The sequence below is a fragment of the Ascaphus truei genome, unplaced genomic scaffold (genome assembly GCF_040206685.1).
Source record: "Ascaphus truei isolate aAscTru1 unplaced genomic scaffold, aAscTru1.hap1 HAP1_SCAFFOLD_1014, whole genome shotgun sequence".
Classification (NCBI taxonomy): domain Eukaryota; kingdom Metazoa; phylum Chordata; class Amphibia; order Anura; family Ascaphidae; genus Ascaphus; species Ascaphus truei.
Genome location: NW_027453878.1, coordinates 116,044 through 130,172, shown reverse-complemented (window position 1 = coordinate 130,172; position 14,129 = coordinate 116,044). Strand labels below are relative to the sequence as shown.

Below are 14,129 nucleotides of genomic sequence, written 5' to 3'. Positions count from 1 at the left end.
CGATTCCTGGCTGGGATGTTCATTTGTTTCCATTTTATTTCCTACTGAATGCGAATAGCCGTGCGGCTATTTGCACTCAACTGAACTGAGTGCGAATAGCCGAGCTGTTAGGAACACTGTACTGTCAGTAGGTTTCTATGCCTCTGTGCCCTAGAAAAGCATTAGAAAGTCTTATAGCTCAGTGGTTATGCTCCAGGCCATTAGTACGGGAAACCTGGGTTCGATTCCTGGCTGGGATGTTCATTTTTTTCCATTTTATTTCCTACTGAGTGCGAATAGCCGTGCGGCTATTTGCACTCAACTGAACTGAGTGCGAATAGCCAAGCTGTTAGGAACACTGTACTGTCAGTAGGTTTCTATGCCTCTGTGCCCTAGAAAAGCATTAGAAAGTCTTATAGCTCAGTGGTTATGCTCCAGGCCATTAGTACAGGAGAGCTGGGTTCGATTCCTGGCTGGGATGTTCATTTTTTTCCATTTTATTTCCTACTGAGTGCGAATAGCCGTGCGGCTATTTGCACTCAACTGAACTGAGTGCGAATAGCCGAGCTGTTAGGAACACTGTACTGTCAGTAGGTTTCTATGCCTCTGTGCCCTAGAAAAGCATTAGAAAGTCTTATAGCTCAGTGGTTATGCTCCAGGCCATTAGTACGGGAAACCTGGGTTCGATTCCTGGCTGGGATGTTCATTTTTTTCCATTTTATTTCCTACTGAGTGCGAATAGCCGTGCGGCTATTTGCACTCAACTGAACTGAGTGCGAATAGCCAAGCTGTTAGGAACACTGTACTGTCAGTAGGTTTCTATGCCTATGGGATGTTTACTGAGTGCGAATAGCCGTGCGGCTATTTGCACTCAACTGTGAATATCCACTGCCGTTTTTTTGTTTGTGTGTTTTTTATATATATATATTAAATAAATATTGTGCTTAAATCTAGTTGTCAATAGGATAATGATCCAAACTGATGTCTTATCCTATCCAGGTTTCATGTGTTTATCCTAATCCAGAACCAGTTATACCTACAGTACCAACTAGTCACATGTGACCACAATTGGCTATTACTGACCAGCTAGTAGGAATACAAAATGATTTGGATAGTACTGTAGTGATCTGGAACTGTAGGTTGTATTCAAATGATCTGAAGGAAAAGCTACAAAGCTTGAGCTGATAAGGGTCTTGACCTTTACAGTGACCCTTTGTAAACCTCACTGCATTTCTAAATGCATTATACATCCTGTAATATAAATGCATTAGAGTAGCTTCAACTTGATCCATTGGTCCAGTAGTTATTACCAGACCCAATAGTCTTGCATGTACTTAAAGCTGCAGTTCAGTCAATATCCTGCGTGTGTTTTTTTTTAATAAATCAGTTCTGACGTAAGAGAAAATACTTTTAGCATTTTCTGTTTTTAAAAAAACAACTTTGAAAGACCAATTTTCTTGTATTCTATTTTAACAGCCATTTGCTAAGGCACTGCCCCTTCATGTCCTGTCACAAGCCCTGGCACACCCCTTTGTCGGCCCTGCCCTCCCTCTAGCACATGTCAGTGCAGGAGTGCTCATGAATATTCATGAGCTTCCACTGAGACAGAAGCAGAAGAAAAACATATGCCAGCTCTAATTATGTCACCAAATTTCGCCTATCAATACATGGAGAACGAATTGACCTGCAGCTATACAGTTCTTTAGGTAATTAGAGATTGCACACATGAAACTATTGAAGTAAAAAAATAAATTAAAAAAAAGACTGAACTGCAGCTTTAAATGGTTATCGGGACACTGGTCATGCATTCTTGATGAGGGGATGTTCTATTTGCTGTACTGTGATCTACTCTAGCATTATGGTGACTTGGCTGGAGTTAGCTGGCAGATATGGATTTCTATTAGGGGTAGATATGCAGCACTATTTAAACACCATGATCTCCTGGTTCTTAAATTGAAGGACTAGAAGATTCTCTGATATTGATTGACCATAGTGATCTAGTGATTCTTAAATGCACCTTCAAGGAGTCCTAGTCATGCACTTGGGATAACAAATGATTTGTTCATTTAGTGTATTGTCAGGGTTTTTTTATTACTGATGTCAAACCCATACATGTCACCTATAACAAGAATAAGAACTGTAGATGTAACTAAATCATCCAAAGAACCTGTCAGATATGGTGAAAGCCCAGAGGGTTTTTTCTGTATGATCAGGAGCAGCATAACTCCATAGCAAATAGCACAGCCCTTCTCCCTCACCCTCTCCCCCTTTTTTACTAGATGTTTGAAAGGGCTATATAGAGAACTTTCAGGTCTACATTCCAACATTTGATAGGGACTCTGAAAATGGGATTTGCAAAAGAATAACTTCACTAACCACTGCACATGTGTCCTGCATAAGTCCGTACTAAAAGTTGTCTGCTACTTAAGACAAACTGTTGGGAATGCAAATTATTGGATCACTAGTGATGTAGCCTGTTTAGGACTTGTCCTGTCAACCCTGCAGATGACTCAAGACTGGCTTGTATACAACACAAATCTGACCTATAGCCCAACCCCTTCAAGGAACTCTCCCATCATCAGGACCAACCCAGCTGTGGTTCTCATCCAGTGCTATTACCCCAGGTGAGTATTTCCCAAACAAACAGTTGGATCACAATTGACATTTAATTATTGCCATATACTAAATTACTACCAAGGTAATTGTTCTTAACACACATTGGAATTATGAAATTATTTGGGGTGAGTTTAATCTACTGTAAAATACAGTATCTGATTTGGAGATAAAGCACTCCAATCTGTTTCTATCAGAAGTTTCAGACTTTGATGTACTGTAGTCCTGCTGATTAAAAATAAATGAAGCCCCAAGCTGGTTTACATGGCTGGTGATTCTTTGGTTTTATCTCTGCAGATATGGCAATGTGAGCAGCAAGCCAATCAAACCAACATGGGTTCCCTTTAGTTCTACAGTGTCTGTGGAAGAAAAGCTATCCTTCTCTTTGTACCTAATGACTGGTAAGTGCATGACCTTTTTGTAAGGGTGGTGGTCTGAGTTTTCCTTAACCCTTTCTATCACCTTGTAGATGACTGGAGTTCTCAAAGAACCTCCACCGTGTTCCAGCTGGGTGACATCTTCCATATAGAAGCTTCTGTTGACACTGGGAACCATGTGCCTATGACCATCTACGTTGACAGCTGTGTGGCCACATTGTCTCCTGATGTAAACGCCAACCCCCGTTATGAGATTATTGCTCTGAATGGGTATGGCATTATTTGCAGCATTCCTAATCTGACTAGTATTTATCCCATGACTTTCAAGAATGACCATCTCTTTAATGCACAGGTGCCTGCTGGATGGAAAACTGGAGGATTCCTCCTCTGCTTTTATATCCCCGAGGCCTCAACCAGACAAGCTTCAATTCATGATCGATGCCTTCAGGTTTACTGGGATAGATGCCTCCATGGTGAGAATTCACCTTGCACTTTCATATAGGCAGCACCTTCTGGGGGATACTGCTGGCATGTGAACACAATGTGCTTCTTCCTAGATCTACATCACATGTCATCTGAGAGCAGCTGCAGCCACTCAGGCACCAAACTCTCTTAACAAGGCTTGTTCCTTCAGTAAAACCAGCAACATGTGAGTATTTGAGACCAAGTCACAAACTGACTGGCTATCTAAATATTATGATGCATTGGAAGAGCAGCACACACGGATTGTTCCGACTAGAACCATGCAGTCGTAATCCTGTTGGGCCATCAGACGTCTAACAACTTTTGTAGATTTGCTGTCCCTGTCATGTTCCAGCAGCTCTGAAGGTAAGAGACTCGTCTCTTGCTTGTCAAATCCCCTGGATGGTGTAGATGCCTGAATGTGTCTACATTGTGAGGGGGAATACTATAGGACCTTATTCTGTCATCCAGGGATGTTGGACAGGAGATGTAACACTGTCCAGGCCACTTCATGACTGAATATGGTTATATGGTATTCCACTTCATGATGGACCCATATTTGGCATCTATGTCATCCAGGGGGTTGGAGACCAGAGACTACTTGTTCCCTTCAGAGCTGCTGGAGACTGAAGCCGTGTTCATGGCTCATACATGAGGTTAGTATTTGCCTGTCAAAGGATTAATGTCGCTGGGTTCCCATTCAGAAGCATGAACATCCATAGTGTTAATCCTCCCTGATCTTCTTACATCTGTATCTTATCTGTATAGCACTGTCCATATACATGGCACTTAACAGCAGTAATACACGACAATGACCGGAACAAGTACTACGTATATAAAAGTAACATTGGTAAATGACGTCCCTGACCATAAGAGCTTATCTTGGTGGTAAAAAAAAGAAACTTGGTGACCAGAAGGGGGGTACAGTATATAATATAAACTTACTATCTTTCTTAATTGATGTATAATTTAAAGCAAAGGTGATCTTACATATTAAGGGACCTACATACCAAGACATTATAATGTTGGTGCTAATGCATGTACATGAAGGGATACAGAAAAAATGGGGGAGCACAGGTTGAGGGGTAGATAGAATATAGCAGACTTGGTTCAGGTATACTAATCCCTTAAACGATGGGCATAATGGTATTGTAGTGTGTAATATAATAGACACTTACACGGCCTTGTGCAAATGCTGTCGCATCAAGGTTTCTTTGAATTTTCCCTTCTCTTGTATCTTGTTTCTTCTTTCTCCGTCTGTTCAACCTGTTTCCCGTTCTTTGGTGCAGTGTAACCCTCGGAATAAACAAATTGATAGGTTGAAACAGTGGGAAGCGGTAAAACAGACGAAACGCAGGTTCTGATATTAAAGCAAAAAAGACTGCAAACACTCACACAGACGTGTGAGTTCAGTCCTGGGGGGTTGTCTTTATCCCCTGCAAACAAAGAGGTCCTTTAAAGGGGAACCCTTCACTTGTACTGAACTCCCAGTGGGCAGTAAAAATTGAAATTAAGGGGGGATACTATTACTCACACGGCCAAGTGTGAGTGCACACTTGGATTGTTTTCTTTGGTGCTCCTCTTGCAGATGCTGATTAATCCTCCAAGGTTAATAAATTCTTGCCACAAAGTAGTGTGGGCAAAAATGAATCTCCTTACACTCGTTTAAAAGTCCATGGTCTTGATTAAACACAATACTGATAAAATAAAAATGAAGAAACAGTGCATAGAACAAAAAGGGGTTCCAAGCACTGAAAACAAACAGCCAGTCCTTTAGGAAATAGTACAGGGTGCGTGGTGTGCAACTCGCTGTCTTCGCGTCCGGATACAGTGTTGTGCCTCCGTTGTCCCACTCGACGGTGGCCGCAAAGGTTCAAAACACTAGGGGGTTTCAAGCTACGCGTTTCGCCCTTTTTTGGTCTTCCTCAGGCTCCGGACTACGGAGCTACAATCAGTATTGTGTTTAATAAAGACCATGGACTTTTAAACGAGTGTAAGGAGATTCATTTTTGCCCACACTACTTTGTGGCAGGAATCTATTAACCTTGGAGGATTGATAAGCATCTGCAAGAGGAGCACCAAAGAAAACAATCCAAGTGTGCACTCACACTTGGCCGTGTGACTAATAGTATCCCCCCTTATCTTCAACCCTCATTGCCCACTGTATGTTCAGTACAAGTGAAGGGTGCCCCTTTGAAGGACCTCTTTGTTTGCAGGGGATAAAGACACCTCCCCCAAGACTGCACTCACACTTGTCCGTGTGAGTGTTTGCAGTCTTTTCTGCTTTAATATCAGAACCTGCGTTTCGTCTGTTACCACTTCCCACTGTTTCTACCTATCAATTTGTTTGTTCCGAGGGTTACACTGCACCAAAGAACGGGAAACAGGAGTGAACAGACGGAGAAAGAAGAAACAAGAGAAGGGAAAATTCAAAGAAACCTTGATGCGACAGCATTTGCACAAGGCCGTGTAAGTGTCTATTATATTACACACTACAATACCATTATGCCCATCGTTTAAGGGATTAGTATACCTGAACCAAGTCTGCTATATTCTATCTACCCCTCAACCTGTGCTCCCCCCTTTTTTCTGTATCCCTTCATGTACATGCGTTGGCACCAACATTTTAATGTCTTGGTATGTAGGTCCCTTAATATGTAAGATCACCTTTGCTTTAAATTAAACATCAATTAAGAAAGATAGTAAGTTTATTTTATATACTGTACCCCCCTTCTGGTCACCAAGTTCACTAAGGATCCTGGATAGATCATTTTGGGGTTTCTTAGTCACAGGAAGAGACAAAAGTAGAGGGTGACCTTATGAACTTCTAAGGTCGACATTTTATCTGTTTATTTCCCCACCCACATCATATTTAAAGGTAGCGCCCGTGTTTATCCTTCTACGCATGTACATGAAGGTCACTATGGGACTTCCTACATTGCTCATTGCATCATGCTGAATGCAGGAGGCAGTTTAAATGAAGTAAATATAAATTGGTACAATATTTATAATGGCCATTGTTCTGTCCTAGGCTCACTGTGGCTAATGAGTTGAAACAGGCAGCTAAACTCATCCCTTATCTGCACAGTCATTCCTTTAAGATTCTGTAGACTTTTTTTTTGTTAGGTTGTAATGCAATATAAAAAAAAAAAAAAAACAAAAGGGGGGAAATCTTGAAGGTAGCTGAATTATAGAAGGTGAAAAGACAACTTTTCTGGGGAAATCGGTGGTGTGACTACACACTGGCTGCTGGTTTGAAAAGGAAGTGTGCTTGCCTATGAAAGCAGGGAAGGGACAGGGACTGCACCAAGTAGCAAGGGGAGGAGATGCAGTCCAACTCATTGGAGAAAAGGGGGGGCTGCCAACGCAACAGGCTTAGGAAGTTGCATGGTAAAAACTAAGGCTATGGGAACTGCAGCCAGGCAAAGAGCCCATACAGGGAACAGAGCAGCCACACTACTGAAAATGTTACCCTGCTGTACAGTATATACTGCAGCACATTGTTGGTTGATTATTGTAGCAACTTAGACTTCAATTTATGGTAACCTCCAACAGGGGAGAGCTGAGACTAGTTTCCCAGAGGCTGTGGTGGGGGCTGGCCATTGCAAGTTGGGCCTAACTTCTGCATCCAGCTGCCATGCCTCTGGTTGCCACTGCGAGGCCTTGGCTTTCCCCAGCTGCTGCCTGCCTCTTCCCACACTGGGCCTGTGTCAGAAGCTGGATGTGCCCAGAAGTCCAGCGTCTGTTGTGGGAAGATGCAGGAAGTGGTGGTGTCACCTGGAGGAAACTATATCAGGGGGGTGTAGTGGTGTCTATGTGGGGGGAATTCTGTGTGGAAAGAGGGGGGTTAATGAGTGATATGAGAGGTGGTAGATGAGACTGAGGGGAGAGACTGAATGAGGGGGAAGAAAAATACCTGTGTGAAACTGAGGGGCCGGTTGACACTAATTCTGGGAAATCTGTTGGCGGCCCTGCTCCCCAACCAGAACCAAGAGGGTTCTGGTTAAATATATTGGTGGAAACCAATGGGATGTGCAAGACTCTACTGTAATTAGTATGTTCTTTAAAAAACCAAGACTTTCAGTCTGCCATGATGGAAGTGCAATATAATTGGTGCATCCGTTTGACACGATTCCATTCATAACGCTTGATCGTCGGTACACCTGCCTATAAGTGAAAACTGTGGTTCAGTGCCATTTGCTTCTACTGTATGTATCTCTCTACACAGTTGGTCCCCTGTGGAAGGTCCCAGTAACACATGTAGCTGTTGTGAAACGGGAAACTGTGCAGCAACCGCAGGACAGAGCAGAAGAAATAACCCTCCACAGAATAGAAGACCTTGGAGAAGAGAAGCGGCACTCGGTGAGTGACCTTGTATTCTGCTTCAGACTTTACCTTCTGGCTATGGATAAGATGGAGGGACATGCTGTGATATCAGGGCAGAAGATTATGGTGGTACGAATGGGATGACTTATCCACTGTTTCAAATGGGCACATGATCTGTGTGCTTCTTTAGTGGCCAACTACCAGTCATTGGTTGTAATGTGTAAATTTAGCCAGTGGATTATTTTAAATGCAAGCGCACTCATGGGTTCAATCTGTCTTGAGGTAGCAGAATAGTGTTTATCAAACTACAAATTATGCTGGTGTTACCCAGTTAACACAGAAAATATTGCTTGACTTGCCATTGTTCCCCATTATTGTGACATTGTGTTAATGGGTGCAATGTCTTCGATGTTTTAAAAAGGCCATATTACATAAGTGGTGGTATTCCACAAGATACATTGAGAGGGTTGTCTTTTAGCACTAGGAGTCTTATGAAATAATACTGCCTGGTAAATATGGGCTAGAGTCCTAAAGATATAAAGATGGCCAACTTTTGTTGGGTTGTACATTACTTGACCATGGTACTAATCTCTGTTCTATGCTGTTGCCAGCTCTATTCACCCAGATTACCTGACCTATCCTGTTAAAATGCAGAATGAGAACCTCCACAAACCGGAACAATGATGCTTGCTACATGTGTATCTAATACCCAAATATCCAAGGATGCTTTTTGTACTTGCTTTAGGTAGCCCGCTCCCAAGTTTGTGTTTTTTAGCAAGCCTGGTGTCTTGCTAAAGTTAATATTTGAGAAGTTCTCCTGGGTGGGAGGGTCCTTTGTTTGGAATTATAGCTTCATTCCACATTACTTTTTGGTTCATAGATGTGTACAGCGCTTTCAGAACATCTCTGGTAAAGGAAATACCCATATATTTAAAGACTGGGAAATAAAACTTACTGAAGCTTTTGACACTGTCATATTCACCAGATGTAATATCCATTGGTTCTACCAACCATTCTCATAACTGGACTAAACTATTTCTGTTTTTGTTACAGACCCAGACTCAGAGCAAGCATTTGCCACTCTGGGCCCCCTGCTTGTCGTCGGCCCCCCTCACAACAAGGCATCTGCAACAAGGCAGGAGTCCAAGCAGATGGCTGAGATTTGGATGTTGGTGGCAGTGGGTGTTTTGTGTCTTGTTGTAATTTCTACTTGCATTATTGTGACTGTATCACGTATCTCTAAGAGGAGAGTGTTTCTGCAGACTGTGCAGAAATAAAGCTTTTCAAAGTATTACGGTGCCTGGTAATTGTTTTCCAACTCTTCCTATTAATGAATCTCCCTGATTCTTGTTCCTAAACATACTTTTTCTATGGTCCATGAATCTCCTCGTTATCTCAGTATGTCAGTGGATGTGTGAGATTTACTCCTGAATCTCTGCCCTTTCCTGTCACTCTACAATAAAATTTCACATGATTTCCCAACTTGACAATTGCAAAAAAAATGTCTTTGGCCTTTCTGTCTCCCAACTTCACTATTCAATAAAGTATGTTACCGATTCAATTCCCAAGTTTCTAAAATGTGGGGAGCAGCCAACTCAAAGGGGCCCCGCTTGAAACCATTTATTTTTAAAGGAGAGGAGGATGTAATGGTCACTATTTCAATGGGGTTTACCCACTCCAGGGACACCGTTATGATCAGTCAATACATGTTGCGTTTTGAGTGGGTAAAAAGCCATACAATTCCAGTGAGTTGGACCATGTCACCTATTTATAAACGTGCTTTCAATCTTGAGCATAGGGAAGGCCTTGCTAACTCAAAATGATGCACGGATTGATGTATGATCTTGAGCTGTTGGCTACATTTGTATTAAGATCTTCATTGGATAAATCTAGGAAATTAAATCCCTGTAGTCTAAAGTAATTTAAACAGAAATAAAGGACTTCAGCCCACATGTGCTTGGCCATGATGTGCCCTAAGCCCCTATTCTAAGACTAGAGGATACTTTATACTGTTGGGTCCTTTCTGATGCTTTATGGTTATGGCTAGTAGGGAACTAGCGGGTGTATGGAAATGCAGAGCTGTAGAGTGGTATTGCCAGAATATTTATGAAAATGTATTTTTGTAACTGGGGGTAAGGCTAGAAGGGGTTTGGGAAAGCCTTTATGAAGGGCTACCACTCTGTGACAAAGGGCAACAGCAGGTCCAAACATGAGACGGGACATGGTTTAAAACTTCACCAATGCTTTGGTATGCATATCTTGCCATGACCTTCTCTGAAGACTGCTTTGGTCAAAACAATACAGCACACTTATGTAGCCCTCTTTCCCTCTAGCATGAAGGGACTACTGGTGCAGGCGATACCTGTAGGCTCACAGAGAGCTGAGCCTCCGCCACTGGGAGCCTGGGTTAACAAATATATAAAGTGGCAGTGCCTCCACCTGCACAGGATCCCAATTATATGAGAACCCCAAACAGGAACCAAATAATAACAGCTCACAGAATATGATATATATATATATATATATATATATCTGTATGCTCATCTGCATGTCTTAGGCAGGTCTGCAACCCCGCCTTTCCCCATTATCACCCAGCATACAGCACTTCCACTGCAGCAAGGGATTCTGGGAAATGACATGCAAATGAGCACACAGCGTCACTTTTTGCCTCAAAAACCATTTTTAACATGGTTCCCTATAGGCTTAAGCTTGCTGCATGGTCACAGCTTTGAGCACAGCCAGGGTTAAGGTGCATACCCAGAAAACCACCCACAGACGGCTGTTTCGACCTTTATGGGTCTCATCAGTGTGGGGTTGATTTTAACTGGGTATGGGATAGGCTATACCATAATACTGAGTTAAGTTATGGTGAGTAAAAAAAGTGACAGTGACAAACTCTCCACAGTAAAGCATAAAGCAACTGTAAATATTGTATGTTCATTTGCACGTCTTAGACAGGTCTGCAACTCTGTCTTTCACCATTATCACCCAGCATACAGCGCTTCCACTGCAGCAAGGGATATATATATATATATATATATATATATATATATATATATATATATATATATATATTTACACTAGCTGATATACCCGGTCCCCCTCTTTGTCTGATTCCCCCCCCCCCTGTCTCTCTCCCCCATTGCCATCTGTCTCTCCATTGCCCTCTGTCTCGCTTCCCCTTTCTCCCCCGTTAACAGCAATCGTGGACCCCTTGCACATGAATGTGGCCCCCGTGATAACAGCTCCGGCCCCACCCCCACTGTGAGTGGGTGACTGGGTGAGTGACTGAGTGGGTGTGTTATCTCTCCCCCCCACCTGCATCTCTTCTCACCCCCACCCCCCTGCTGTCCCCATACCTGAAGCAGCGGCGGAGGCTGCAGGTAGGAGCCGGGGAAGGGAAAGTGCGGAGAGGCGGCTGTAAGGGAGGGAGGAGGACGTAGGCGCGGGGGCTTTGAGACGGGCTCCCCCATCCGGCCAATCCCCCGCTGTCTTGGCCGGTCGTTCACGCCCCCCCACCCCCGGAACATTCCGTCTGCTGTTCATGAGACGGAGGCGCATGCACGCGGCGTGCGCTCCCCCGTGGATCTGAGGCGGGAGGCAGGAAGCTGACGGGCACGAACGGGGTGGGGAGGCTGGAGAGCCGAGTCTTGGCGCTTCCCCCCTTACTCCACTGTGTGTAGGGGGCTTCTCCCTCCCTCTCCCTCCTACAAACACGACCACCAGCCGCAGGAAGTCTTCACGGGGGCCTGATAGGTGCTTCAATCCGGGGCAGGTCGGGAGCAAGATGGCCGACACTGCTCCGTGAGGGAGGGTGAGGTGGATCCTCCGGAGCTGACACCAGCTTAGGAGAGGCATCAGCCGAAGAGATCTGCTGGGTGAGTGTGTGTGTGTGTCTCCACACCGGCCAATGAGTGGCAGTTGGGTGACGTCATAGAGGGCAGGGATACGGAGCAATCTGATTGGCCACATCTACAACCCCACAAACTTCAGATTTATATATTAAGATATATAGATATATAGATATATATAATCAGGTGCACAAAACACTCAAGGAAAAAAACTTCCTAAACCTTGCTGCCTCAATGTCGGTTTTAACACAAATACCCAAAATATGAATATTTATCTATGACATCCAGCGCTAGGTAAGAATATAAATATAACAGGATCTGCTGTAGGTAGGTTGAAAAGACTGCTAAAAGGAGGTAACTATCAACACTAACATACACAGATAGAAAGTGGCAGATGTAATAGCATCTTTGAAATTAGAAATATATAAACACTCCACATCTAATGAAATAGGACATATAATGATGGTAATAAGTCTCTATAACGGGTGATTGGAGAAAATACAGGTTAGAGAGTTAGTGAGAATAAGTGGAGTCAATCGTAACCTGTAGTCACTCCAGGGGTGTAAGTGGGTGGATGTGGGTATGGGACCTTCACGCTTCCAATGGATGTATATCGCCAGTTGAAATAGATATGCAGCGCCTTATCTTCCACCCAATCGTCCTCTTCCCCACAACTTGCCCCCACACAAAAAGATCACCCCAGGTAACTAAACGTGGCTGACCCGATTATGGAACTCCCAGGTGGTCTTCTCTGGGCTCCCTCTCACTCGCTCACCTCTGTCGGTATTCCGTTACTGGCAAGCTGCCTGGGACTCCACCTGTCGCCTGGAAACTTCCCCGGATGGCTGGGTAGATCTCCCGTCGTCTGACCGCTGCATCGGCGCGGGTTTCCAATCACGTACTGGTGTGTACGCGTCTCGCTCGTGACTCGGCTCCGGTCTGCTCCCAGCATGCACAGTAACAGATGCGCCGACGCTCCCGTCGCTTGACCGCTGCCTCGGCGTGGGTTTCCAATCACCTACTTGTGTGTACGCCTCTCGCTTGTGGCTCTGCTCCGGTCTGCTCCCAGCATGCGCAGTGGCAGGTGCGCAGGCACTCAATACAAGCCGTGTTGTGCTAGGGTATACACAATGTTCTCCAAACAGTCCAATGAACCGCCTCTCTTGGGCAGGTGGAGGAAAGAAAAATATCAGAACACCAACCTTGGTATTTTCAAATAGCTGTATTATTGAATAAGGACATACAATAAAGAAACAGAGAGTAGGTACAATCTATTAACCCTACGGGTTTCGTCTTTTAGTAAGACTTCTTAACAAGTAGGATTAACACAGCAGGGACCTGTGCTGTGTTAATCCGATGCGCCATTATGTCTGCAACGGACCATCTCGGACCAACATGCAGCATAACGCAAGATTTGCCCAGGTAAATGTTCGATTAACGGCCGCTGCATCTGTAAAACAGCTGGCACAACATAATAGAACGGGACTGAGGCAGGGGGAACAACAATCCTGTAAAAATACAGTGTAATATCATCATGATTAGAGTTTTGTATTTTTATAGGATTGTTGTTTCCCCCTGCCTCAGTCCAATTCTATTATGTTGTGCCAGCTGCTTTATGTTACACTTTTGTAATTACATTATTGTATGTGTTTAGTTATCCAAGTTTAAGCCGTTTGGCCTATAGTCACTCCGATCCACTTGTTAAGGATGGTAACTGATTAAATTAGTAATCATCCAATTTGGGCAACATAATGTATGATTATTACATCATCCTTAGCCTCTGAAGAAGTCGCCCCCACTTTCTGCGTCGAAACGCGTAAGGATTGAGCGCCATTGGCTGTGCCATGAACCTGTTTCATTGGTTCTCTGCTACTATAACGGAGGGGAGCTGTGGAATTGCAGAATCAGGAGAGCGTGTATCATTGTACCCGGGGGGCCGTTGTGTGGACGCACACCATCGGAGGTGCCCGGCTGTGGAAACGGAAGATCTCTACACGCCTCCAGCTACGGGATAGGAGCTCCATACCGGCAGACGAACAACAGGAGACCGATGCCGATACCGATGCTTATGTCCAATGTGCATGTTCTATCAAATTGCTGTGAGTGAGCTGATTTTTGCTCGTGTTAATAAAACCTTGTACTATTTACACTATGGAGCCCACGCTGTCACTTTTTGTTTTTTAAAGATATACATACAGTACATACATATAATGTAATCTACTGTATGTGTGAGATCCTGGGTATGTGTGTGTGTGTGTGAGATGCTGGGTATGTGCGTCTATATGCGAAGCTGGGTATGTGTGTGAGTACATGTGTGATGCTGGGTGTGTGTGTGTGAGCGATATGGTGTGTGTGTGTGTGTGATATGCTGTGTTTGTGTGTGTGTGTTATGCTAGGTGTATGTGAGATAGAAGCTTGGTATGTGGGTGTGTGTGATGCTGGGTATGTGTGTGATTCTGGATATGTGTGTGTGAGATGCGGTGTGTGTGTATGTGTCAGAGGGTGCTTCAGCTCTCCCTCT

General features: G+C 44.0%; 1 protein-coding gene across 1 annotated transcript in view; it reads left to right on the top strand.

Annotated features, from left to right (window-relative positions):
- Nucleotides 1–2,484: 2,484 nt before the first annotated feature.
- The window catches only part of LOC142474893 (uncharacterized), a gene marked incomplete at its 5' end in the record, with an annotated part of 63,246 nt that continues 51,601 nt past the window's right edge, over nucleotides 2,485–14,129 (top strand). The window contains 7 exons of the mRNA XM_075581036.1: nucleotides 2,485–2,603; nucleotides 2,890–2,993; nucleotides 3,062–3,239; nucleotides 3,322–3,442; nucleotides 3,527–3,618; nucleotides 7,660–7,793; nucleotides 8,811–9,022. Of these exons, the coding sequence (XP_075437151.1) occupies nucleotides 2,485–2,603; nucleotides 2,890–2,993; nucleotides 3,062–3,239; nucleotides 3,322–3,442; nucleotides 3,527–3,618; nucleotides 7,660–7,793; nucleotides 8,811–9,022 (960 nt within the window). The remainder of the gene's footprint in view (nucleotides 2,604–2,889; nucleotides 2,994–3,061; nucleotides 3,240–3,321; nucleotides 3,443–3,526; nucleotides 3,619–7,659; nucleotides 7,794–8,810; nucleotides 9,023–14,129) is intronic.